Source organism: Equus caballus, chromosome 6 (genome assembly GCF_041296265.1).
Source record: "Equus caballus isolate H_3958 breed thoroughbred chromosome 6, TB-T2T, whole genome shotgun sequence".
NCBI lineage: Eukaryota > Metazoa > Chordata > Mammalia > Perissodactyla > Equidae > Equus > Equus caballus.
Window position 1 is genome coordinate 87,026,644 of NC_091689.1, and position 22,838 is coordinate 87,049,481.

The window sequence follows — 22,838 nt, forward strand, 5'->3', positions numbered from 1 at the left end:
ACACCATTCCCAAAGCTCTTCCTTCCCTTCCCATTTCTTTCCTGTCTGGAATCCCCTATCTTCAAGCCTAATGTAAGGGCTGATTCTGGGCATGAAAAGACAACACAGTTCATACTTTTGGTTTCATTTTTTTCAGTTCATTTCAGTAAAAACATAATATAAAAGACATTGCCACTCTCTTCCCCTCCTGGGGGTGATCCATCAAGCCTGTCAGTCTGGGCCGCTCCAGTGGCTCACAGCTCATCATGGGATATGTGCAAGGCATGGTCACACAGATCTGCAAAAGCACAGAACAGCTGGAAGGAAACTGCCACTCTCATATGGATATATGCCCCAAGGAAGAAAATACCCCCAACCAAACTGGCACACACACCATTTTTCAGAGCATATACTTTTAAATGACAAAACATTCCCACTATCCTCTCACCTGTATTTCAAGTGAGGGAGCCAGAAATTCTGCAAGATGACAGGAAGAGAATAGAGAGGAACAACCCAAGTCTAGTAAGCCATGGGTAACGGAAGCCAACTCTTGAGCTAATATTAGAGGATGGGGCGGGGGGTGGGGGGCGCGGCAGGTACGTACTAAGGAATGTGCCAGGTTCCACAGGGCTGTGAGGACAGGAAGTAAAGTGGGAGTAATTTACCTGTTCGCTTACTACAAAGTTTGTCTTTAACGTTGTCAGCCTCTCGGGAAAAGAATTCAATGAGTTCATCCTCGTATTCCTCCACAATGCTCTCACACTGTCAACCCAAGGGAGAAACATGTGAGAGGGCAGCAAGAAGAGGCCTCTTGCCTCTGCCTCGAGAGAGGAGGACAGGGACAGTAACCCAGCTTTCCACTTGGGCTCTCCAATAGCTCTCCTAATTTCTGCAAACCAGCCACCCACTCCCGTAGCTCACCGCAAACTTGAGGGTGCCGCTGATGTCTGAATCAATTCGGATGCCCTGCAGGTCCAGTTCACTGGATTCTCCATTCCGGCCCACTACACGTACATAGTTCTTTCGGTGGGTGGAAGGGTCAATCTGTTCCCCATACTCCTTCATCCGGTCACATACCTCCTCTAGCAGCTCAGTGAGGTGGGCCTCTGAGCGAGCATAAGGCACCTAGAAATGTCCTCAGCCTTAGGTCACACTCTTCTACCTCTGAACATTAGTAATTTATATCCTTACTTTGCCTTTCAAATCTAGCTGAACGAACCTATTCTAAAAAGCCTTCCCTAATTAAAAACAGTATGATTTATTTGTATAGTTCCAAAGTGCTCTCAAATATATGATCTTATTTGACCTCATAATATAAGCCTAAGAAATAAAAAAGGTGTCATTAACTCCATATTATAGATAAACAGAGACCTCTTCGATTAATCCTAGTCAACTATGTGTTCCTTTCCTTTGAATTCTCTTAATTTTTATGGAGGTAAGATGATTTTATTTTCTTGTATTAAAATGAGACTAATATCTGCCCTCAACAGGAGAGCATCAGAGAGGAAGTGTAGGCTTTGAGGCTAACAACTGTTAAAGTATTTCACGAAGCATCATAACCTTAACATTTCTTTAGATATTGTTTACCACGTACAGCTTTGAGTACATGTGTTATGTTTGCAACTAAAGTTTCCTAAATACAAGGGTAAGCTCATCTGTTTTGAATGAATGTTCGTATGTGTACCATACTGTCATAGTGAAAACCTGAGTCACGTGGATTAAGGATGTGGAGAAGGGGGTTGATCAGGGTTCTCTGTTTGCTAACAACTTCTACAGCAGAAACAAAGTATTAAGGTTTGGAGCCAGGAAGCAAGTGCATAGGGTATAAGCCTCTAGTCTCTTCCAAATGAGACAGCCCAATCTTTTAGATACCTCTCTGGGTCAATGTTTTCTTCATTTCTATTACACCAAGGTCCTTCTTAGTTGAGTTCTCATTCAACGTCAGAGTGGGCTACTTTATTTGGGGGAACAGTAACAGATACCTCCACTACTGACTGGCTGCCATCTGGATTGATTCGGAAAGAACCCATCTGAATGGTCTTCTTGGGATCCACTTGGGCAATCTCCCACTCTAGTTCATCCACCAGAGCCCTGCAAGCTGGTGCAAGGGAAGAGAAGGGGAGGTCGGGGGAGAAAGGAATCAAGCCAGGGAATTTCCATTCATCCTTCTCCCAGGCCTTGGATCTCATGCCCTTCCAAGGCTCTATCTTCCCCACCCTCCTTCCTCCCACTTCTTCTCATTGTGCCTTTACCTCCACAGTGTAGATCCTGGCTTCTCCGAGCCCAGGCAGTTACCAGCAGGGCCCCCAGAAGCAGGGCCAGCCAACCCCAGCCTTTCATCTTTAGCGTAATGGGGTTGCTCCACCTGGGTTTAGGTTGAAATAAATCATAGGTGTGAGGAGCTGGCTCCATTCTGCCGACGCCGCCTCCCGGCAACCCATCCCTCATCCCAAGGCCTACAAAGGCCCCACTGTGACTCTGGCTCTACTTTCCAGGAAATGGCAGGGACACAAAGGAGCGCCTCTGTTCCGGCGCTTGAAGACCCGGATTTCCCGGGCAGTGGGTGAGAGCGCGAGCTGGGGACTTGGGGCTCAGCCCCAGCCACTACGTCGACAGGTGAGGCCCTACATGTTGGTACTTCAGCCTTGGCTGCCTAGGACTCACAGGGCAGCCATGGAATGGGCTGGCGATTAAGCGAGCACGACAGGCACAGAGGAGCTGCTGGGAACGAGAGCAGCCGATTCAGGCCAGGAGGCAGCGAGGTGGCCGGCCGGCGAAGATAGCACTCAATACTAGTGCCTGTTTGGACCCAGCACGGAAGATCACTGCATTCCCACCTCCGGCCTACAAACTATCTCCCATGAGGACCAGGCCCCTTTCTAAGGACCCCGCCAGTCCAGTCCATCCCCGACCCTCAGCGCCACTCGCATCCGTCCCACCTCTGCTCCCAGGGCCGCCGCCGTGGCCCAGGCGCTGGAAGACGGCCGGACTCTCACTTTCAGCTCCCGACCCTAGCACCTGGCTGGGGGAGCGGGGCTGTCCGGGCTTCTCCAGAGAGCGCTCCGGCGCTTTCCAGACACGGGGTGCCCCGGCGACCGCCTGACCCAGCTCCCTGCACCTTAACTGGGAGCCCAAGCAGAGCTCCGATGCGCTGCGGTGCAAGCCCCACGCCAGAGACCGACCCCAAACCCGCCCCTCCAAACTCTCGCGGGAACAGGCAGCTTTAGGAGCGGCTCCCAGGCAGTGAGGACCCCGGTGGATCGCAGAAGGACCCAAACTTGCGTGGCGAGCTGCTCCACGTGACCACCAGGGGTCAGCCGAAGAATAGGAGTGGCCTGAAGCAAGGACAGAGCCGGGTATGGTGTATGAAGGAGGTCAGGCGGGCGCGAGTGTCAGTCTAGGCGGGCTAGAACCTTCAAAAAGAAAGGTGCGCTGCCCGCCAGTGAGAAACCCAGCTTTCGATTCCCAGGAAACTACATATCCCAGGAAGCACCGCAGTACCACACAGGTCCTTTGTTAATAGCTACAGGTCTTAAGATATCCTGGGACCTGTAGTTTGTCAGCTTCCCCAACTCCCCTTTTACACAAGTAACGGGGAAACCATACTGTACATCTTTTAACAGTCCCACCTTAGGTACCAGGCAGCCACAGCAAAGACCTCATATTGTCCAGGAAAGAAATAATTATACTATTCCAATATCCTTAACTTGAGACTCCTGAGCTTTATCTTCATTTCTAGGTGGGAATTTGAAAGCCTTGGTTTTTTCGAGTTGTAACAGAGCCAACACAAAGAAAGGAGAAGAGGGCCAAAGTGAGAGAACCCCACACTCGCAGGTCTCAAAGGAGACAGATGACAGCCAATAATAGTTTTGTTTTTATTTTATAAAACATGCATTTTAAAACAAAATTTTAAAAAATAACAAGAAAACAAAACTTGGGACAGGAAAGTGGATGGAAGACAGATGCTTCTCAGCTGTCAGCAGGAGTGAAGCTAGCAGCCAAGCTTTGTCTAGGACCCAAAGGCCCTTTTGGCAATGATGGTGTTGGCAACACTGGTTTGCTAGAGCCACCAAGACTATACATGTTGGCCCCTCCAGGCATCCCTCAAGCAGTCAGAGACTTGAGCTAAGTCTTGAGCGCCTGTTGTATCCTGTCACTGTGCAGGAGTTCAGTCCTTAGCCAACTAGGAACTGAGAGTTTTGATTCCAGGAGCTTCTCTGCCTGAATATTAATTACCCAGGATATTTATTAAGAATACCAATTACTTGCCATCTGGGTCCATTCTAGACTCTTCTTTTGGCCCACTATTTTGCAAAGATTGAAAAAGGAATCTGGCTCCTAGATCCTATGCAACAATTCTGCTGCATTCCAGTTCTATTAATAGCACCATCTGTAGACCCTGAGCAGGTCCAATTCTGGAAGTGGACAGGGTGTAGCCAACTTGGGAAGCCATCTCCCAGTTCTTGGGCCACAGAACACTGAAAGGAGAGGGAGCAATTCGTTGGGAGAGGGTGAGGTCAGAGCGCCAGCACTGAGGAGAAGACAGCTGCACCTGTCAGAGACAAAACCAAGAGCATTGACTCTTTAGATCAGTGCAGAAAACGCACCTGGGATACTTCTTGTCTTTTTTTTTAAAGACTGGCACCTGAGCTAACAACTGTTGCCAATCTTCTTGTTTTTCTTCTTCCCCCCAAAGCCCACCAGTACGTAGTTGTATATTCCAGTTGTGAGTGCCTCTGGTTGTGGCATGTGGGATGCCGCCTCAGCATGGCTTGATGAGTGGTGCCATGTCTGTGCCCAGGATCTGAACCAGCAGAACCCTGGGCCGCCGAAGAGAAGCACATGAACTCAACCACTTGGCCATGGGGCCAGCCCCTGGGATACTTCTTATGAAGGAAAAATGCAAGAGAAAAGAGGGCACAGACTTGCCCCAAATGTTTTAGAATTGGGCAAGAGGAAGTTAGGACTAATGGAGAGTTTCAATAATAAAATCTATTTCACTGAATGTTGGGAGGATTAAGTGCTTTGTAAACTGTTAAATGCTCTACATATATAAGGTAGGGGTAGTACCACTGTTAACATCACCATCATCATTGTTATTATGGTGGGTATAATCTTCACATTGCAATCAAAACCCACCCAGTCCAGTTTCCTTTGTCCCATCCCAGGCCTTACTTTTGGGACTTGTCTGGCCCTCAGGCTCAGGCACCTTCCAGTCCATCTTTCGGCCCTTCTCGTAAAGACCCTTGAGCACTTTGTGGAAGGACTCAGGCTCAGTGCCATTTTTGCTCAGCTCCAGATACTTTCGGTAGAGCTGAAGGGCTGTGCGGGCATCCTCAATACTGTCATGGGTCTCCCCTTGAATCTTCAGGTCTGGGGGAAGTAGAGGTGGAATAGTTTGGAACCTAGCAAAGGGAGGTAAGAACATATCCCCTACTCACATCCTAAACTCCCAATAAACAACAGTAAAAAACCTGGCTGCCCTTAAGGGAAAGAGCCAAACACCATCCCTAGTGTACAGAAGGGATATTGAAACTAATTAAGTCCATCAGTAACTCTCACCACTAACTCAGGGTCCTTTCTACTCCCCTTGGCCCCTCCAACACTTTTTCCTGCTCTTAATGAGTACCATAAGGGCCTACAAGGTGGAGCAACTCACCCAGAAAGTACCAAGCAAGGAATCGCAGGGAAATCATTCGTTTTCGGGGCATGTGAAACAAATAGACAGTGTCAAGGACTTGATCCTTGGGCACCTGGCAGGGATAAAAGAGGGGAAACTGAAGGTAGGGGATCCATAATTTCCCATTCTCCAAAGCACAATGTATACCCTGGGGGCCCATGCTCAAAGAAGACTCTTAACAGAGTATTGCCCAAACCATGAGGTTGATGACCCGGAAGTCCTTCTGCAGACCATGACCCACAAACTTGACTCCAATGTCTATAAGAAAACGAAGCTTTAAGTAGGTAGACTTGAGAGTTGTGAGGTGCTTAGAGGAAATCTTGGCATCGAGGTCTCCTGGCTTTATCCCCGAGTATTGAGTCAAGTAATCTACCACCTAGGGATAGAGAAAAGGACAAGTTGTCTAGAAAGCAAGGTGCAGAGTCTCCCCCCACTACTCTTCCCTGGGTTCTAGAGCACTCTAATAAGCACAGAGTCTGTCTCACTTGCACCTCCATAGCCTAATACCTGCTCCTGGGTTGAGATGTAGTCATCAATGAAGGGGATACCCTCATTGGGTCCCTGGCCCCGAACACAGGTAATCCTCGCTACTGACATCTGGCTTGGTTTGATGGTAGACTTAGTGCCATCACTGCGCAACTCTGCTTCCTCCTACACGAGAAGAGTTAATAAGGAAATCAGAGAAATGTTTATGACTCCTAATATCCCCAGAGTTCTGTCCCAACACCCCGCACTTTGATCTGGGTTACCTCATTAAGGGTGACAAACTCAGCATCCAGGCCCACCAGGTCCCCGACCTGTGGCATCTCATTCAACATCAGTGGAATGAAGGTAGTATGTGTTTTCCGCTGCTTCCGTGCTAGTGAGGCTTCAGCTAGCAGAACACTTGCCTCAATAGGATTCTTGACTGGAAGGAGAATCCAGAAGACAGATGGCTGGGGATAGGAAGTGACTAGGGGAGGGAAGCCCAAGGTGGCTGACGAGAGACCGGGCTACGCAATGATTCTTCAATAATCAAAGCATGTGAGTAAAAAGATCATGTCTAATGAACAGAGTAGGTAGATGGAAAGGTCAAATCATAAAATTATCAAGAGATATTCTAGGGGGGCCAGCCCCGTGGCCAAGTGGTTAAGTTCATGCACTCTACTGCAGCAGCCCAGGGTTTTGCTGGTTGGGATCCTGGGCATGGACATGGCACCACTTAGGCCACGATGAGGTGGCATCCCACATGCCACAACCAGAAGGACCCACAACTAAAAATGCACAACTATGTATCAGGGGGCTTTGGGGAGAAAAAGGAAAATAAAAAATCTTTAAAAAACCCAAAAAATAAAAAAAAGAGATGTTCTAGGAAAAAACGAGAGTCAAGAGAGGAAAGAATGAGATTTCCACTTCGGACTTTAGCTTAGAAAATCCAGAAAAATAAAGTTGCAGAGAAACTATGGTTTAAAGGCACCAAAAAGGGACTTAATAAGGAGCTCATCTCCAAAAGAAGATCTTCACTTGGAGATAAGGATGATTAGACTCAAAATCATACCCTTAGCCACTTTGATCAGACTTCCCCCATCACCTCTTCCCCACTACACCCTCAGGATCTCCACCTTCTAGATTTAAGGCCTGATGAGGAGGAATCTCTTTAGTATATCTGAAAATATTAACACTGGTTACCGATCCTAATCTTAACAAGCTATTTCCCAGATCTCTTCATGAAGACCAGTCTCAACTGCCCACACCCTTGGTTCTACTCTGTACCACTTACTGTTTAGGTTGTATTTGGAATTAAGATTCCTTTTGATGTAATAAAGGATAGCAGGCACTTTCCAATTCATGTCAAACTGCACAGCTTCATGCTATAAAAGAAAAAGCACTTAATGGCCTATGTATATGTCTCTTTTTCCTTTTCTCCAAGTCAGACAGAAGACAAGACTCAGGCACTACTTTTAGTTTTACTAATGCTTTTTATTCTTGAGGACCCATCCTTCCCTCCTAAATCTGCCTGGCATTCTCTAGGGCACTGAGGATGAGGATGCTCAGTAAAGGGGGAGATGAAAGAATGGAATGTGTTACAACTAACCTTATCAATAGGTTCAATAAGAAAGTCATTGAAGAGATACCACTGCTGGTGGGTAACGCCCTGTGGAGATAATAGAGAAAGACTGATGCCAAAGTGATGGCTGGACCACTCTGGCTCAGACTCAAGATAAGGACAGATCTGGGACTCCATCATGGCCACCACTAGCAGCATCCATGCCCTGTATTACCTCACTCACCTCCTTGCGCTGGTGGTAGGTCTCTCCGACTTTAATGTGAGCCACCAGGCTGCCCCCTGTGCGTGAGTCCAGGATGTGTACCACAGTAGCCATCAGGTCATACACATAGACACCATGCTCCTCCTCTGCCCTGGCTGGGCCCCACTGTGAGGGGGGTACCCAGGCTGCTAAGCTAAGTTTAAGGATGGGGAAGGATGGGGAATGGGGACAGAGGACAGGGAGTTTGGGGTATGGGGATAGGGGACCAGGGTGGGTTATCTCCATCCTAACCCATCTATGGCTCCCAACACTGAACTGAGTCACTCTGGAAGAGCCCACAACTAGTAAATACTAGGCCTTAATCCTTTTCTTTTCCCTATACTAACTTCCGCCTTCCCCCTGTCCTGCTTCTGCCCCAACCTTCTCTCCCTTATTCCCCTTCCTTTTCCCAGTTTTTCAACAACCTGCATCTCATCCCCATCAGTCCAATTGCAAACATCCAGCCCTTTGTTCTTGGTCATCTTCATGCGAATGGAGAAAGGAAGCCAGACATTCTTCAACTCCTCAATGGAGGGACACATCAGCATGCCCTCTGGACTCCCTAGTTCCTTCCTATCAGGACAGGAGAATCGGAAATTTGTTCTGAGGAGATCTAGCCAGTGACAAGAGGAGCCACTGGGTAGTTCAATCCTTTGACCGTTCCCAAGACAGTACCTACCAATCAGCCAAAGCAAACTCTTTATTCTTGGAGATTTCCCCACCACGCTTCTTTATTGCCATCTTGAAGGCAACCTGAACACAAAGGGGAAAATATCCAATTCCCCAGGAACATGAATAATCACATATGGAAGTTAGAAGAGGGAGAAAACTAGAAAGTACTCCTAACGCCCTGTTTCCAGCCCCGGTCTTTACCTCAGCCTGCACTCTCCAGAAATCAGCTTCTTTCAGGCTGTTCACCTCACAATTGATGACAAGAATATCTGGCAGATGGCGGATGTTGCGGGTCTGAATCTGAGAAGATAAAACAAACAAGGAATGGCAGGGGGCTACAGGGAGAGAAACTTGGACAGGAACTGTGAAACCTGGACCTGCATCCTCAAGTTGGGATTCTTCCCATTCCCTATAGAGCCCTGGATGGCAGTGCTGACACAGCCAGCCCCACATGAGACCATGGCTGAGTCCCCCACACGGCAGTACTCGAGTCCAGTGCAAGAGCCCACTCACCGTGGGCTGGTACTTTTCACAGTTGTCACACCAGGCCTGTGTATTCTGCTCCAGGCAGATGCTTCGCTTCAGCACCTGAGCAAAGTCACAGTTCTTCCCAGTTTTATCTGAGGGGAAACTAGATGCTTCACTCCAGGTTCTCCCTTATACCCACCCTTAGCCCCCCAACACCCTCTCCTTGATGTTACAGGACATTTGGGGGAGCCTTCCCAACCCAGCTGCAGGGTATACCACTGTTGCTACCCTCAGGGTAGGAGAGCGTGAAGAGCAGGGTGGATGAGGCTCGCACGGTCTCACTGCCACAGCGGCAGAGGCTGCAGTTCTCCATCTCACAGCTGAACAGCTGCCCAATGACAGAGTCCCCCGAAGAGCAAAAGCTGCTAAGAGTGGAGAGGGTGACACATGCACACTGAGGGAGTCAGAAGATCCTTTAAGTCACAGAGGGGCCTGTCATGGTGGCTTTCACTATTCCTGTCCCGATTCCATACCTGCCTCCAGCACCTCGATAAGCCTGGGGTACTTCCAGCTCTTGCATATCCTGATGCAGCTGAGTGAGAATGAAGCGATTCCACCTCTGAATGAGCCTGGCCAGGTTGCCCTTGCCTGAAGCCTCATCTGAGTCAGCCAGGATCAGACCAAGGGCTGAGGCCTCAGGAATGGTGCGGAATGCCCGAAGAAAATTACTGCCCTGGAATCCAGAAAGCGTGTTGTGGAAAGGGGTTATTTTTCTCTTTTGTGGCCATTTGCACAGTGATGTCCCTGCCTACAGTCCACCTCCCTTCCCCTTTTATTGTCCCAGGTCTCCAGGTACTGACCTGACAGGGGTCACCTCGGGAGAGATCCAACATGTGGAAGAGGAAGCCCAGCTCACATGCTAGGCAAAACTCCTTTTGGCAAAGGTGGTTCTGGATTAGACAGCGCACAGGCTCCAGGAAGTAGAGCACCTGGAGGGAAGAGCAGGAAAAGTGAGGCAGGCAACTGGTACAGGGAGGAAGAGAGAAGGGAAGCTTAAGTGAACCAGTGGAGAATAAAAAGCAGGAGTCCACTGAAGTGGAGCTCAGAGAGGAGACGTGAAGACTGTGGGGCAAGAAAGAATGGTAGGAGGCCAGGGTAAAGTGGGCTTGTTGGAGAAACCTGGAACACGTCCAAGTCGCAGGAACACCTACGCTTACCTGGATCATGCAGTTACAGTAGGCATTGGGGATGTGGGGCTCTAATCCAGCAAACAGGGTCTTATTGTAGTGTTTGAAGTCAAAGTCCTCCAGCCCCAGCTTCGAGTATTTGATGGTCACCTGACGCAGAAATAGTCTGAGCAAGATGAAGACAGCCTCGGAGTCCCCTAAATCTCTGCAGTAGTTATAACGTTCTCCAAAACCTCCCTCCTGAGTCCTTCAATTCTCTCTCATATGACCACCTTCCCCGGAACCTTTCCCCATATCCCAGAGGGCTCCCGCTGGTATCCCCCAGCACCTTGCGGTATTTCTTAGAGACCATGTGGAGATGTGGCTCCTCTTCCCGCCCTATTGGTGACTCAGTGACCTGGCTGAAGCTGTCAAATTCACTGTCTGACTCCTTGAGTCGGTAAGGAATCTAGAATTTTAAAAAAAGAGGTAAACTTGTTGGATGCCTTAATCCTCTTTGGTTTTCCCCTACCTTTATCCCAACACTGAAACAGCCAGCAAGTCCTGAACCTTCTAATTTCATAGGGTTTCCAGCATCCACTCCTTCCTTTTTATTCGCATGGGTGTCACCCTACCTTATCACAGCTGGACAACTGTGGTGGCTTCCACACACACTCTGTCCAGCATACCGCTACCTAACTAACCATCCCAGAATGCCCCTTCAGTGCATCACTTCTACTATACACTGGCTTTCGAGGTTTCAGAACAGGGCCTTTTCCAACCTTAATCTCTCACTATTTCCCAGTGCTAACAGCCCCTCCAGCCAGACTGACAGAATCATAGTCCCCGTCAGACACTTCTTTTGCAGTCATGCTTCCTGAGACCTTTGCTAACACTGATCTCTCATCTTGAATATACTCCCCCTTTCCAGCTCAATATCCACCCCTTTCAGTGTGCCTCCCCCAATCACTCCAGCCCAGAGTAACATTTTCCCTCCAAACAGCTCTGCCACTGAATGCTTCTAACATTCCTTTAGCATTTAATAATAGAAAATAAATAATTTCTGTTATGGACAGGTCTTATCTTCACCAACCAAACATTAAACTTCTTAAGAGCAAGGACCCTATCTTCTATGTCTCTGAATCCTCCCTAACACCTAGCATAGTATCTTCAACTAAGGAGGCCTGGAAAAAACCTTTACTGACTAACTGAAAACAAAAACTACTGAAGGCTAGTGAAGGAACGAGCCAGGAGAAATGCCAATGGTTTGGGGTGGGGGCTGACCCTCTCCCCTCTGAACATACCTGATTGCGCAGCCTGGTGCGGGGGTTGGGGGCATAGCCAATGAAGCCCACTTTCTTCATGGTGCGCAGAATCTCTGCATCCACAGGGGGTGCTCGCCTGCAATTTGATTTAGTTCTAGGGGCTTGAAGGCTGTTGTGTCTGCCCATCCAATCCCAACTCCCCAAGAGGTCAGAAAAAAAGAGAATACTGAAGGGAGACAAAAATCAGGACAGACATAGAATAATGACAGGGCCCGCAGAGAATCCTGGCATCTTGGCCCTTTCCCCCTCCCTCCTCTTGGCCCAGATGGGAGGTACAACCTGGGAGCTGGAGCGGAGTTGGCAGCAGGCCAGTCAGAGAGAAGTGTGTCGGTGGTGAGTGGGACAGGGATGAGGGAAAGAGGCAGCAAGTCCTGGCTCCAGTCCAGAGGAGGCAGTGAGTCCACGAGACAGGGCAAAGCAAACTCAGTCTCACGGGAGTAGGGGTTAAAGGAAGGCTCAGGGGAATCAGTCCAGAGGTGCACACAGCCCTCAGAATCCCCAAAGGCCAGGGCCTGCTTGCTGGCTGACACATCAAATGTCATTAGCAGAGGCCCCACAGGATTCACATGAAAGATGTCTGCTGGGTTGGCCAGGCCTGTGGGCTCACAAAACTGGCACTGCCCTAGGAGGGAAGAGGAAGCCCAGTGAGCCCTGGAAGTTGAAAGGGAGCCGTCCTTTTATGCCCTTCCAACCCTCTTAGCCTGGTATCAAGGAAAGACGGGCTCCAAATCCATGCCTAGAGATGGAGAGAACACCATCTGATGCCTTTCTAAAAACCCCAGGTAGGTCTCCTACCCAGCAAAGGGCAGTTCTGAAGTTGTACTGCCTGCTCCACCTTTATCTTTTTCTGTGTTGTTCACACCCAGGGAGAAAACAGAAGATCTAATCTCTGACCAAACCTAAGAGAGAATCTGAGCCCTCACTGAAAGGTTACTTTTCCCCCCCAACAGATTCCTGGGAGTATACACCTTCTGGCGCCTAGTTTCCCTTCCCTCATCTGCCCCTCCTACCCCATCCTCCATCCCCTTCATACCTGACTGAGAGATGATAGCAAGACGAGAAGTATATGTAGGGATGAAGCGCAAGAAGGCAGGATCCACATGTACTTGAAGTGGTGTGATGGCACGCATCATGCGCAGATCATACACCTTGAGGAAACGGTCGCAGGCCAGGCCGGTGAGGCGGCTGGAGAAGCCGCAGGCAGCCAACAGGTTGCCATGTACATCAAAATCTGACAGACTCCCTGAGAAAGCATCAAACTCATGCTCCACCTTAAAAGTACGGAGGTCTCGCAGGGAAACCTGAAGAAGAGATAACTTGGTTATCTGCCAACACTGTTATTAGGAAGAGTACCTGCCACCTACCTAACCCTGTGAGTCTGCTACCAAAAGAACTAACACTCCAGGATATGGGCAATTAAAGCACAGAAAAGGCAAAAAGAGAAGCCCAGAGCTGGAAGGGACCCCAAAGAGAACTCTTGTTTACTTTTTTGTCTCTAAGGTACCTAGTTACAACAGAAAACATCAGGTTGAAAAGTAATCTCATAGCATAACACGGCTGAGGAGGAACTCAACTCACTCCTCCCATCCCTCCAACTCCAGCCTCAGAATTGAGGAAATAGCAGAGCGCAATCACACATCAGTGAGACAGGGTCCCGTGGTGGGAGGAAAAATGGAACTTAGCCACCTTGCCAGATGTATGACCACAGAAGAAGAAGCGATTTGTCTGTCTCATGATGGTGACTCCAGGTGTCTCGACTGCATACTGGGGAGGGAAGCAGAAAAAACCGGTGAGAATGATTCTTCCCACAGACTAAAGGAACAGAAAGGTCACACGCACGTTCCAGTCAGGCATGTTCCCAGCCCAGGTATATCCTTACCCCCCCATAACCTCAGGCCCTGCCTGGGTTTTTCCTGCCCGAGGCTTGTACCTTCTGAGTCTCCTGGACAGTGTTAAGGTCAATCTCCAATATGTGGTTCTGTAGCCCACCAACGAGCAGAGTGCTGCTGTCAGTCAGCAGAAGACTGTGCATATCCTCACTCTCATCCAGCCTGCGGGGGAGAGGAGAGGCTAAGGGGCTGGGGTCTCAAAAAACTTCCAATCCTTTAGCCTTCCCACCCTATGAGGGACCCTCTTTCCCAGTCCAGAGCTGAGAAGCCACTTACAGGTAATCAAATATAATGAGGCCCCCACGGGCCATATACTTGAGGTTGTTCTTGGTGAGAAAAAGAATACCATTCTCCAGGCTCTGGATCTGCCGAATGTCATCACTGCCATTGACCTGAAAGGATGAGTAGCGCTCCAAGGCTGGACCAAAAAATGAAGTGGCATGGCCCTGTAGGGAGCAAAAAGATGAGATACACCCTGAGTGGAGGGGCAGGGCCATCCCAGATGCAAGTCAGGAACTGGATGTTGCTCAGCTTTTCCCCTTCTTGCCTGGCCTTTCTGGCTAGCAGCAACTAAGGCATAAGGTCAGGGACCAATATTAGTGATAAAGACAGTGATAATACTATCTCAAGTTTGTTTAATGCTTTACAAAGTATTTTTGTAAATTCTACCTCATTTTATCCTCACAATGACCCTGCTGAATAACTAATGGCTCAGTTGGTTAGAACTGTGTTCAGAAGATCAAGAATGTGGGTCCATGGGCCAGCCCGGTAGCACAGCAGTTAAGTTCGCATGTTCTGCTTCTCGGCGGCCCAGGGTTCGCCGGTTTGGATCCCGGGTGCAGACATGGCACTGCTTGGCAAGCCATGCTGTGGTAGGCATTCCACGTATAAAGTAGAGGAAGATGGGCACAGATGTTAGCTCAGGGCCAGCCTTCCTCAGAAAAAAAAGGATTGCCAGTAGTTAGCTCTGGGCTAATCTTCCTCAAAAAAAAAAAAAAAGTGGGTCCAGTCCTTCACTGGCCAGCTGGCTTTCTTATGTTCCACAGTCAAGTCTTAATCTCTACTAGACATCTGGGAAATGTGTCCTGTGGGTCACAGGCTGGAATAGAGAGAATGCGAAACTCATTCCACCCCTGGCTCCTATGACATCATTCACTCCTGGTTTCTCTCCTGACTCTGAGCTCATACTTTCTCCTTATGTGCTCCCCTTCTGACCACTCTTGACACATGGCTATTCCCAGCCCACTATCTTCTCACGCTGCTGGTCTTCCTAGGCAGTCTTATCCACTCTTAAGGTTTTAATCATTCATCCTAAAGCTGATGAATCCTAATTTCTTTCCTTAGCCCAGAACACTAGCTCAAGCTTCAGACTAACACATCCAAACACCTACTAAACATCTCTCCTTAGACATCCCATGAGAACCTCAAACTCATTACATCCTAAATTAAATTCACCATTTTTACTCCGTTTCAATTCTTCTTAACTGTATTCCCTATGATACCATGATCTACCCAGTGGACTAAGTTACCGGTAGTCAACTTAAGTCTTGTTTATTTTACTTCCTAAATGTTTCTCAAATGTGTTCTCATGTACACATATCTACAGGGCTTCATTCAAGCCTTCCTATTTTATGTGAACTACTACAATAGCCTACAAACTGATCTCACTGAGTCCTGCCCTGTCCCCCTTAAATCAAACTCTATAATGCTACCTCAGCACTCCACCTAAGATGCAAACTGGACCTTGTCACTGTGGATAAAAATCTTCAGTGGCCTGAAGGATCAAGTCTAAGCTCTTTTAATGTAGCATATGAGATTTTTCTAGAATGTTCTTCTCCCAGATATCTGCACAGATCCTTCCCTCCCTTTTAGAATGGACATCTTGGGGGCTGCCCTGGTGGCACAGCAGTTAAGTGCCCATGTTCCGCTTCGGCAGCCTGGGGTTTGCCAGTTTGCATCCCGGGTGTGGACATGGCACCGCTTGGCAAGCCATGCTGTGGGAGGCATCCCACATATAAAGTAGAGGAAGATGGGCACAGATGTTAGCTCAGGGCCAGTCTTCGTCAGCAAAAAGAGGAGGATTGGCAGCAGATATTAGCTCAGGGCTAATCTTCCTCAAAAAAAAAAAAAAAAGGAATGGACACCTTGGCCTGCATCCAGGTCTCTACTCAAGTGTGACTTTATCAGAGAGACCTTCCCTGAACAACTATCTAAAATAACAACAGCTCCCAGCCTTCATTACCTCAACCCCCTTATTCTACCTGATTTTTTTAAGGTAACACCTGGTATATTATAAATGTATTTTTGCTGCCTTTTTTAATGCTTATTACAAACCTAGAACACAGAGCAAGGTCTGGCACCTGGCAGGTGCTCGAAAAACACTGGTTGAATGAAGAAATGTCTAACGCTTCAGCTTCAGCTTCCAGTCCTAATTGCTTGTAGTTCCTGCACTCTCCAATCACCAAGCTATGTAACATCTTGGGAATCTGTTTATCCTGTTGCTTTTGCCAACACAGCATTGTTCCCTATTCTTTACCTGACTCCTACTCATCTCTCAAGACTCAGTTCAGGTGTCACTTCCTTCTTGAGGCCCTCTGACCCTCCTCCATGTTCATCAGCACCCAGTACATATTTTCACACTGGCACTTAGTAGTTTATAACCTAAATTCACAATTAATAAGTTAAAGAGTTTAGTTTCTTCTAACATACCATGAAATTACCGGTTTATATGTCTTTTTTCCTCGTTGTCCTGTGAAGTCTTTGAGGGCAAGGATTATGTTTAGTCAGTTTTATTCCTGGGCCTAGCATGGCAGTAGACACTGCCTACTCAATGAATGTATTATCAAAAAAATTCACTTTCTAACAGAGAAACAAGTCATGTACTATCAAAGGTAAATTAGTAAAACCAGAATGGCATGTTATTTCTTACAAAAGCTTCCAGTTTCCTAGCATACTGGCAATATGGATACACATTTTAAAAAATTAACATTGATAACTGCTCTCAGAGAGGTTAAAATCAGCCAAAGAAGACAAAATTATTCCATGTAAGATATGCAAAAACATGCATTAAACATTCTATAATTATAAAAATGGAAAAGAGAAGAGGGCATTAAAGACTGGATTTGGATGGCTACAGACTACCTAATGGGTACAGTTATCAAGATTAAACAAAGCATGAATGGGCAAACTGTAGTAGAAACGGGATGCCTTCTGAAAAAAAGAACACCTATGCAACTCATCCCTGGACCCTATGACTCCCATTTTCTTCCTCCACTCCCCTCCTCTTGGTTTGACTTAGTGACCCAGCTAACTCTCATCACCTCAACTCAGTTCAGGCTCCCTGAGAAATAGCTGTCCTTGGGCTAAAACCAGATAAAAGACCTCCAACATCTTCTTTCAGGCCTTACAAAGGGGTACAGTTCTTACCCCATGGCTTCCCACCCACAGCATCTCCTCGTGCAAGTCAAAGTGGGAGACGGAGACAGGCACACCCACTTCAGCCACCACACTGTGCAATTCAGAGTAGACACCTTCCATTATATGCACTGACTCCTGGACAGGAAGCGCCTCCAAGGCCACTCCCTCCGGGTCCAGCTCCACATTCTGTAGTAGACTTGGGTTCAGGTGGGCATCCAGGACAGGGTCCAAGGCAGAATGCATGGCCGGGGCATACTCTGCTAGTCCAGGGTCCAGACCCTCAAAGTTCATGATGACGATGGCAGCAGATTAGACCTGTGTCACACCCTGCCTTGCCACAGCCCCTTTAGATGCCTGACCCAAACTTCAGCAGGACGGCACCAGTGGGCCTACAATGGACATCCTGGCCTGCAAAGGGAAAGAGGGAGCTGAGTCAGGGGTACTTGTATTTAGTGTGTTCTAGGTTATACCGGCAGGAGGGAGATGAGGCAAGGAGAAGATGAGAGAACGCCAAGCAGGGGATGAAACAGGCAGGAAAGGGATGGGCAGTGGGGTAGAAAAGTGTTGTCCCTTCCTTTTCTCCTCTAGGCCCTCTGTACTCCCCACCATCCCACTATCTAACCTCCCTTAAGGCCTGCTCACTTGCCTGGTTCATCCCAGAACTATCAGTGGAAGGAGCAGCAAGTGCGGGGGTAGGAGTTAGGTAGAGGGGCCTAAGGTGCTTGTTTCCCAAAATTAGGAGTGGGGGTGGGGGGTTTGTAGGTGAGAACAAGAGAAGTCAGTTTCCCAGAATCCTCCGCAACGTTACCCAGGATTCTCTAAGGGGAAATAAGAATGGCCAGTTACCCACAATTGGGGCGGGGGTAGAGGGATGTGATGGAAATGGCTAGTTACCCAGAATTCTCTGGGGGAACCAGAGAAATCAATTACCCAGAATTCTCCCCCTGCGGCCGGGAGGGGAGGGATTAGGGCAGGGGTCAGATGTGTTCCTGGGATGCTTACGGGGATTGGGTCATTACCAAGATTTCTCCATGGCGGATATTTTGGAGCGCGTGGAATTAAAACGAGTAGGGGGAGAGCAAACGCCGTCAGCTCCGCGGGAAATTCCAGTTTCCCCAATTCTCCCCCGCGCCTCAGGCTCAACCTAACCCTACGGCGGAAAGAACAGCGGGCGCCCAGTCGCAGCTTCCAATCAGGAAGGGTTTGGGGCTCACCACAGCCAATCAGAAGGAGCCAGCTACGGCCGGCTCCGCGGGAAGACGTGTGACGCAGGGGCTGGGCGAAAGCAAGGGTTACGGAACGCCGATGAGGACAAATGCAGTTAGACCCTGAACCTTTGGCGTGGTGAAGAGTAACCGCTTCTCTTTTAAGGCTTCTGTGAACAAAATTAGAGAGCGCCAGACTTGGAAACAGAATTTTGTGCTCTCTGTAACTTTAGAAACTGTAGAATAAGGAGCACCCAGGGCAAAGCACTGGGACTCGACTGTTGGGTATTCCCGGCATGGCTCGGTCCACCCCCTCTTCCCGCGGTGCTCTTGTGAGCTACTCCGCCACCTCCGCCCCTGTTGCCCCCGAAACTCGCTGGCATTTCCTATCATTTCCAGATATGGGAGAGAAAAAAAGGAAGCGGGAGGCAGGCTCCTAAGTCGCCTCAGTAGCTGCATATTCTAGGATTCTAAAGGCGTCCATCTGAAACTCCCATCTGTGATGATTCCCACCCCAGAGGCCCCGGCAATATTCCCAGGGAACAGGACCCTTCAGCCATCAAATTCCCCTGCCTCTTGGAACTGGACATTACCTCTCAGAGGGGCATGAGCACGGCAAATTAAGACATTTGCCTTCCTCAAACTGTTAGATTTAGCGTCAGCAGTTATTCAGAGGGATTCTTGGGGCCTGACTCTGAGCTTGAACTGCTTTGGAATGGGGCCAGGTTGTGAAATTTCTTGGGGCACTTTAGCTCAGTTTCTAAAGGCCACACAGCGGGCCTCTCTGGTGGAAGGAATTCCTCACAGAGGATACAGTCTTAAAGCATTTCTCTCTCAGTGAAGGATGTTAAATAGGCCTTCATAAAAAGACCTCAGGATTTAGACTTCCAGGACTCAGCCAGAGGTCATAGTCCGAGAGAAAAACACCTCAACTCAGAGAGTCTCTCAAACTAATCTGACTTCACAGGGCCCTAGATTTGAAATCTTGCAAAAAGATGGGTGCTGAGGCATCTAGATGGTTACCTATACTTTGAGAAATTTCCATATTGAGGTCTCAAATTGAGATAGACTTTATAGACCCATGAGAATTACAGGGCTTCAGCTACCCAGAGATACCTGGGCTAAAAGAGCTACTTTATAAAGATGCTCTGTCTTCTCACAGTGTCCAATATAATGGAATGATTGAAAATGCAGGATCTGAAGCCAGATGGTCTGCACTGGTATTCTGGCCAGTTAGTAGCTCTCTGATCTTGGGCAAGTTACTTCTCTGCACCTCAGTATCCTCCTCTGAAAATGTGGGGCCAAAAATAGTACCTACCTCACTGGGTTGTTGTGAGAATTAGATGGGTTAATACATGAAAAGTGCTTAGACCAAGTACTTGGCATAAAGTGAGAGTTGGATATATATTAGCCATCATTATTAACCATCTGGGGGAACTTCAACTGCATTTGGAGTCTGGACATCCAACAGGAAAGGCCTGCCTGGGAGTGTCTTGTGAACATGATTTGCATAACGGTTGAGGCCCTGCTGACATCAAGGGCTCCTTGCAGCATCAGGGCAGATCTAGTCCTGGAAGTAGTTCCTGCCACACAGCAGTCCCACAATCACCCCACCAATCTTGCTTCCGATTCAACTCCTGAAGCACCAGGAAGTGAAACAAAGCGGCAGAGCCTCGTGTCTCCAGCTCACCCTTGTCCCTCTCATCCCATCCCCCAGGGCTCCACTTCCTCCTCCTCCTTTTCACCTGTCAACTCCTATCATTTAGGACTCCCAGATGGGGACCAGAAGTGGGAAGAGCATAGGAGACATTATACACAACTGAGGTGAGCTCCCCTGCCCGCCCGCTCCCCCAGTTCCTTGTTCCATTTGAGTCCATATGTAGGGAGAGGCAAACCATTTCTCACTCAAACTGAGATAACCTCTCCGATGCTGGAAATGTTTTATCCAAAGGGTGGATTTATCACGGAGTCATAGTATTTGAATCAGAAGTTTCATTGGGCAGCTGTGAAGAGTTCTAAGGGAAGGAAGACCTCTATCAAGGGTCATTTTCTCAGAAGAAAAGTCAACCCCTTGGGGAGGCTTTGGGAGCCATCTGTGTGGTCACCCATGGCCTCATTCTGACGTCCACATTGTTCTGGGACCCTCCACTGGGGTTGGGGCAGTCCCGGATTTGGACCACCCTCCACTCCCACACCCAACCTCACACTCTCAGTTGTTTCACTGGATGTTGCATCAGGGAGGGTGATGAAATCAGTGTCAGTGGATTTTACCCGTGGATGCAACAGGCTGAAGGACCGGCTGGGGTCACTGACACTGTGCACCTTTGACTACCTGGACTTCCTAGCCATGGGGTAGGGGTTGGGTACTGGAATATGTAAATTGGATTTCTAGCCCTTGCTTAAACTGTCTCAAAAGAACCATCACCTGCATTCCACAGAGCCTTTGAAACTCTGGGCCACTAAGGTTGAGGAATCAGATGATTCTTAGCAACAACTGTCTCCCTCCAACAGCCTTCCTAGTGTCCACAGAGAGGCCTGAAGTGGGGGAGCAATAATACTTTACACAGCACTTGTATGGCTTCCCTGTTCACAAAGTGCCTTTGAGACCATTCTCTCCCGGTGAAAATGACACTGTTCCCAGTGGAAAAAAGAAGCCCCCTTATTCTTAGATAGAAGGCATCAGGTGAGAATCAAACTTCTTTCCAAACTGAGTCTGCTATCCTATTGGGAGATAAATGGATGCTTCTGTTTTGGTGTTTCCTCAGGCAGGAAGAGGTGAGGAAACTGGGGTGGGGGGCTAGCTTTGAGAGGCAAAAAGATGAGGGAAAGGTTAAAGAGGAAGGAACTTGAGACTAAGATCATTTAAATATTCATTACTCCCACCCCCACCCCCTTCCACAGCCATTCCTGGAGAGCATTACACATACTGTCCCATCCCAGGCCTCCAGCCACAGCAACCACACGACTCATTTCCCCTGGAACTGAGGCTGCATACCTGGGCTCCCCACGGAGGGGGATGATGTAGGGAGGGGAATCCCACCTGCTGTGAGTCACCTGCTGGTATAAAGGGCGTGTCTTACAATGCAGGGACCTTAAAAAGAGACTCAGAGACAAGGGAGAAAAACAACAGGAAGCAGCTGAGAAACTGGAGGTGAACAACAGAAGGAACCAAACCAGAGCTCACAGAACAGAATCAGGCTGAGAGCAAGGGGAAGTGGGCAGAGATTCCACAGGGACTGACTGGTGCAAGGCACAGAGCCAGCCAGGTTTGAGAAGCAGGCAGCAAGATGCTGGGGAGCAGAGCTGTGTTGCTGCTGCTGCTGCTCCTGTGGCCCCGGACTGCTCAGGCCCGGGCTGTGCCTGGAGGCAGTAGCCCTGCCTGGGCTCAGTGCCAGCAGCTCTCACAGAAGCTCTGTACGCTGGCCTGGAGTGCACATCCACCAATGGGACATGTGGTGAGTGGCAGCCTCTGGGACCAAGCAGGACTCTATCCAAGCCCTCCAAGGCTGCACTGGAAGCCTTTGGCCTTGGTGGAAGCTGGAGGGTTGAAGGCCATCAGGGAGTGAGAGAGGACAGGAGAGTGGGGTTCCTGGGAGTGTCATGGGCTTGAGGGTCCAGGTGGGGTTCAAAAGTATTTATCTTATTTCTTCACTCTTCCTACCCCCTGCTCCATTCCAGGATCTACCAAGAGAAGAGGGAGATGCTGAGACTACAAATGATGTCCCCCATATCCAGTGCGAGGATGGCTGTGATCCTGAAGGACTCAGGGACAACAGTCAGGTACTAAGATGAGGCTGGAAATAGGGGCTGGAGATATAGCTAGGCACCATGGTAAATTAGTAAAAGTTGTATCTGTCCTTGTCCGTTTGGCCTGCCATAGAATGGACAGCTTATAAACAACAGAAATTTATTTCTCACAGTTCTAGAAGCTGGAAGTCTGAGATGAGGGTGCCAGCGTGTTGGGTGAGGGCCCTCTTCCCAGCTGCAGACTTCTCATTGTATCCTCAGGTGTCAGAAGGGGCTAGGGAGCTCTGTGGATCTCTTTTATAAGAGCACCTATCTCATTCACGAGGGCCCCACCCTCATGACCTAATCACCCCCAAAGATCCCACCTCCTAATAGGATCACATTGGGGGTTAGGATTTCAACATAGGAATTTTGTGGGGACACAACCATTCAGACCATGGCAGCATCTAAGAATGGCAAAGAACTGGGTGGGTCTTCAGTGAATGGAGTAGGAAGAGGGTATCCATTTTCTTTCACGGCTTTCTTCTCTCCCCAGCCCTGCTTGCAAAGGATCCACCAGGGCCTGGTTTTTTACGAGAAGCTGCTGGGCTCAGACATTTTCACAGGGGAGCCTTCTCTACTCCCCAATGGCCCTGTGGACCAGCTTCACGCCTCCCTCCTGGGCCTCAGGCAACTCTTGCAGGTATGAACTAGGGGCCTGGAGGATGGGGGCTTGCAGGGATCAGAGACAGGGACTAGGGGTGAAGGATCTAGAGTCCTCTCTGATTGTGTCCTGTGTCTTTGCAGCCTGAGGGTCACCACTGGGAGACTGAGCAGATTCCAAGCCCCAGTCCCAGCCAGCCGTGGCAGCGCCTCCTTCTCCGCCCCAAGATCCTTCGCAGCCTCCAGGCCTTTGTGGCTGTAGCTGCCCGGGTCTTTGCCCATGGAGCAGCAACCCTGACCCCTTAAAGCCAGCAGCTTTAAGGATGGCACCCACATCTATGGCTCAGCAATGCTAAGATG

General features: G+C 48.9%; 3 protein-coding genes across 16 annotated transcripts; 1 reads left to right on the forward strand and 2 right to left on the reverse strand.

Annotated features, from left to right (window-relative positions):
* Window positions 1–112: 112 nt before the first annotated feature.
* CNPY2 (canopy FGF signaling regulator 2) lies at window positions 113–3,463 on the reverse strand. The gene is made up of 6 exons (XM_001504833.6): window positions 2,919–3,463; window positions 2,232–2,344; window positions 1,962–2,077; window positions 901–1,104; window positions 645–741; window positions 113–277 (listed from the first exon to the last, which is right to left on the reverse strand). Exons 2-6 carry the CDS (start codon window positions 2,317–2,319, stop codon window positions 234–236), a joined length of 549 nt encoding a protein of 182 aa, XP_001504883.1. The 5' UTR covers window positions 2,320–2,344; window positions 2,919–3,463; the 3' UTR covers window positions 113–233.
* A 377-nt stretch (window positions 3,464–3,840) lies between these two features.
* Window positions 3,841–18,109, reverse strand: PAN2 (poly(A) specific ribonuclease subunit PAN2). Of its 14 annotated transcripts, none has more exons than XM_005611308.4 (26): window positions 17,904–18,109; window positions 16,894–17,292; window positions 13,744–13,913; window positions 13,509–13,629; window positions 13,265–13,342; window positions 12,612–12,879; window positions 11,858–12,200; window positions 11,558–11,654; window positions 10,603–10,722; window positions 10,305–10,424; window positions 9,948–10,076; window positions 9,621–9,820; window positions 9,364–9,512; window positions 9,133–9,239; window positions 8,821–8,919; window positions 8,627–8,700; window positions 8,373–8,520; window positions 7,930–8,073; window positions 7,734–7,793; window positions 7,419–7,509; window positions 6,409–6,566; window positions 6,167–6,310; window positions 5,856–6,035; window positions 5,639–5,732; window positions 5,155–5,352; window positions 3,841–4,531 (listed from the first exon to the last, which is right to left on the reverse strand). In XM_005611308.4, the coding sequence occupies exons 2-26, from the start codon at window positions 17,173–17,175 to the stop codon at window positions 4,497–4,499; spliced, it is 3,609 nt and encodes a 1,202-aa protein (XP_005611365.1). In that variant the 5' UTR covers window positions 17,176–17,292; window positions 17,904–18,109; the 3' UTR covers window positions 3,841–4,496. The 14 variants fall into 14 exon arrangements, with proteins under 14 accessions (XP_005611365.1, XP_005611367.1, XP_014596366.1 ...); XM_005611310.4 differs by having other exon boundaries at window positions 9,376–9,509; window positions 17,904–18,087; XM_014740880.3 differs by having other exon boundaries at window positions 7,921–8,073; window positions 9,376–9,509; window positions 17,904–18,087.
* A 3,200-nt stretch (window positions 18,110–21,309) lies between these two features.
* On the forward strand, window positions 21,310–22,833 carry IL23A (interleukin 23 subunit alpha). The gene is made up of 4 exons (NM_001082522.2): window positions 21,310–21,544; window positions 21,768–21,869; window positions 22,372–22,518; window positions 22,623–22,833. The coding sequence occupies exons 1-4, from the start codon at window positions 21,377–21,379 to the stop codon at window positions 22,782–22,784; spliced, it is 579 nt and encodes a 192-aa protein (NP_001075991.1). The 5' UTR covers window positions 21,310–21,376; the 3' UTR covers window positions 22,785–22,833.
* The last annotated feature ends 5 nt before the right edge of the window (window positions 22,834–22,838 follow it).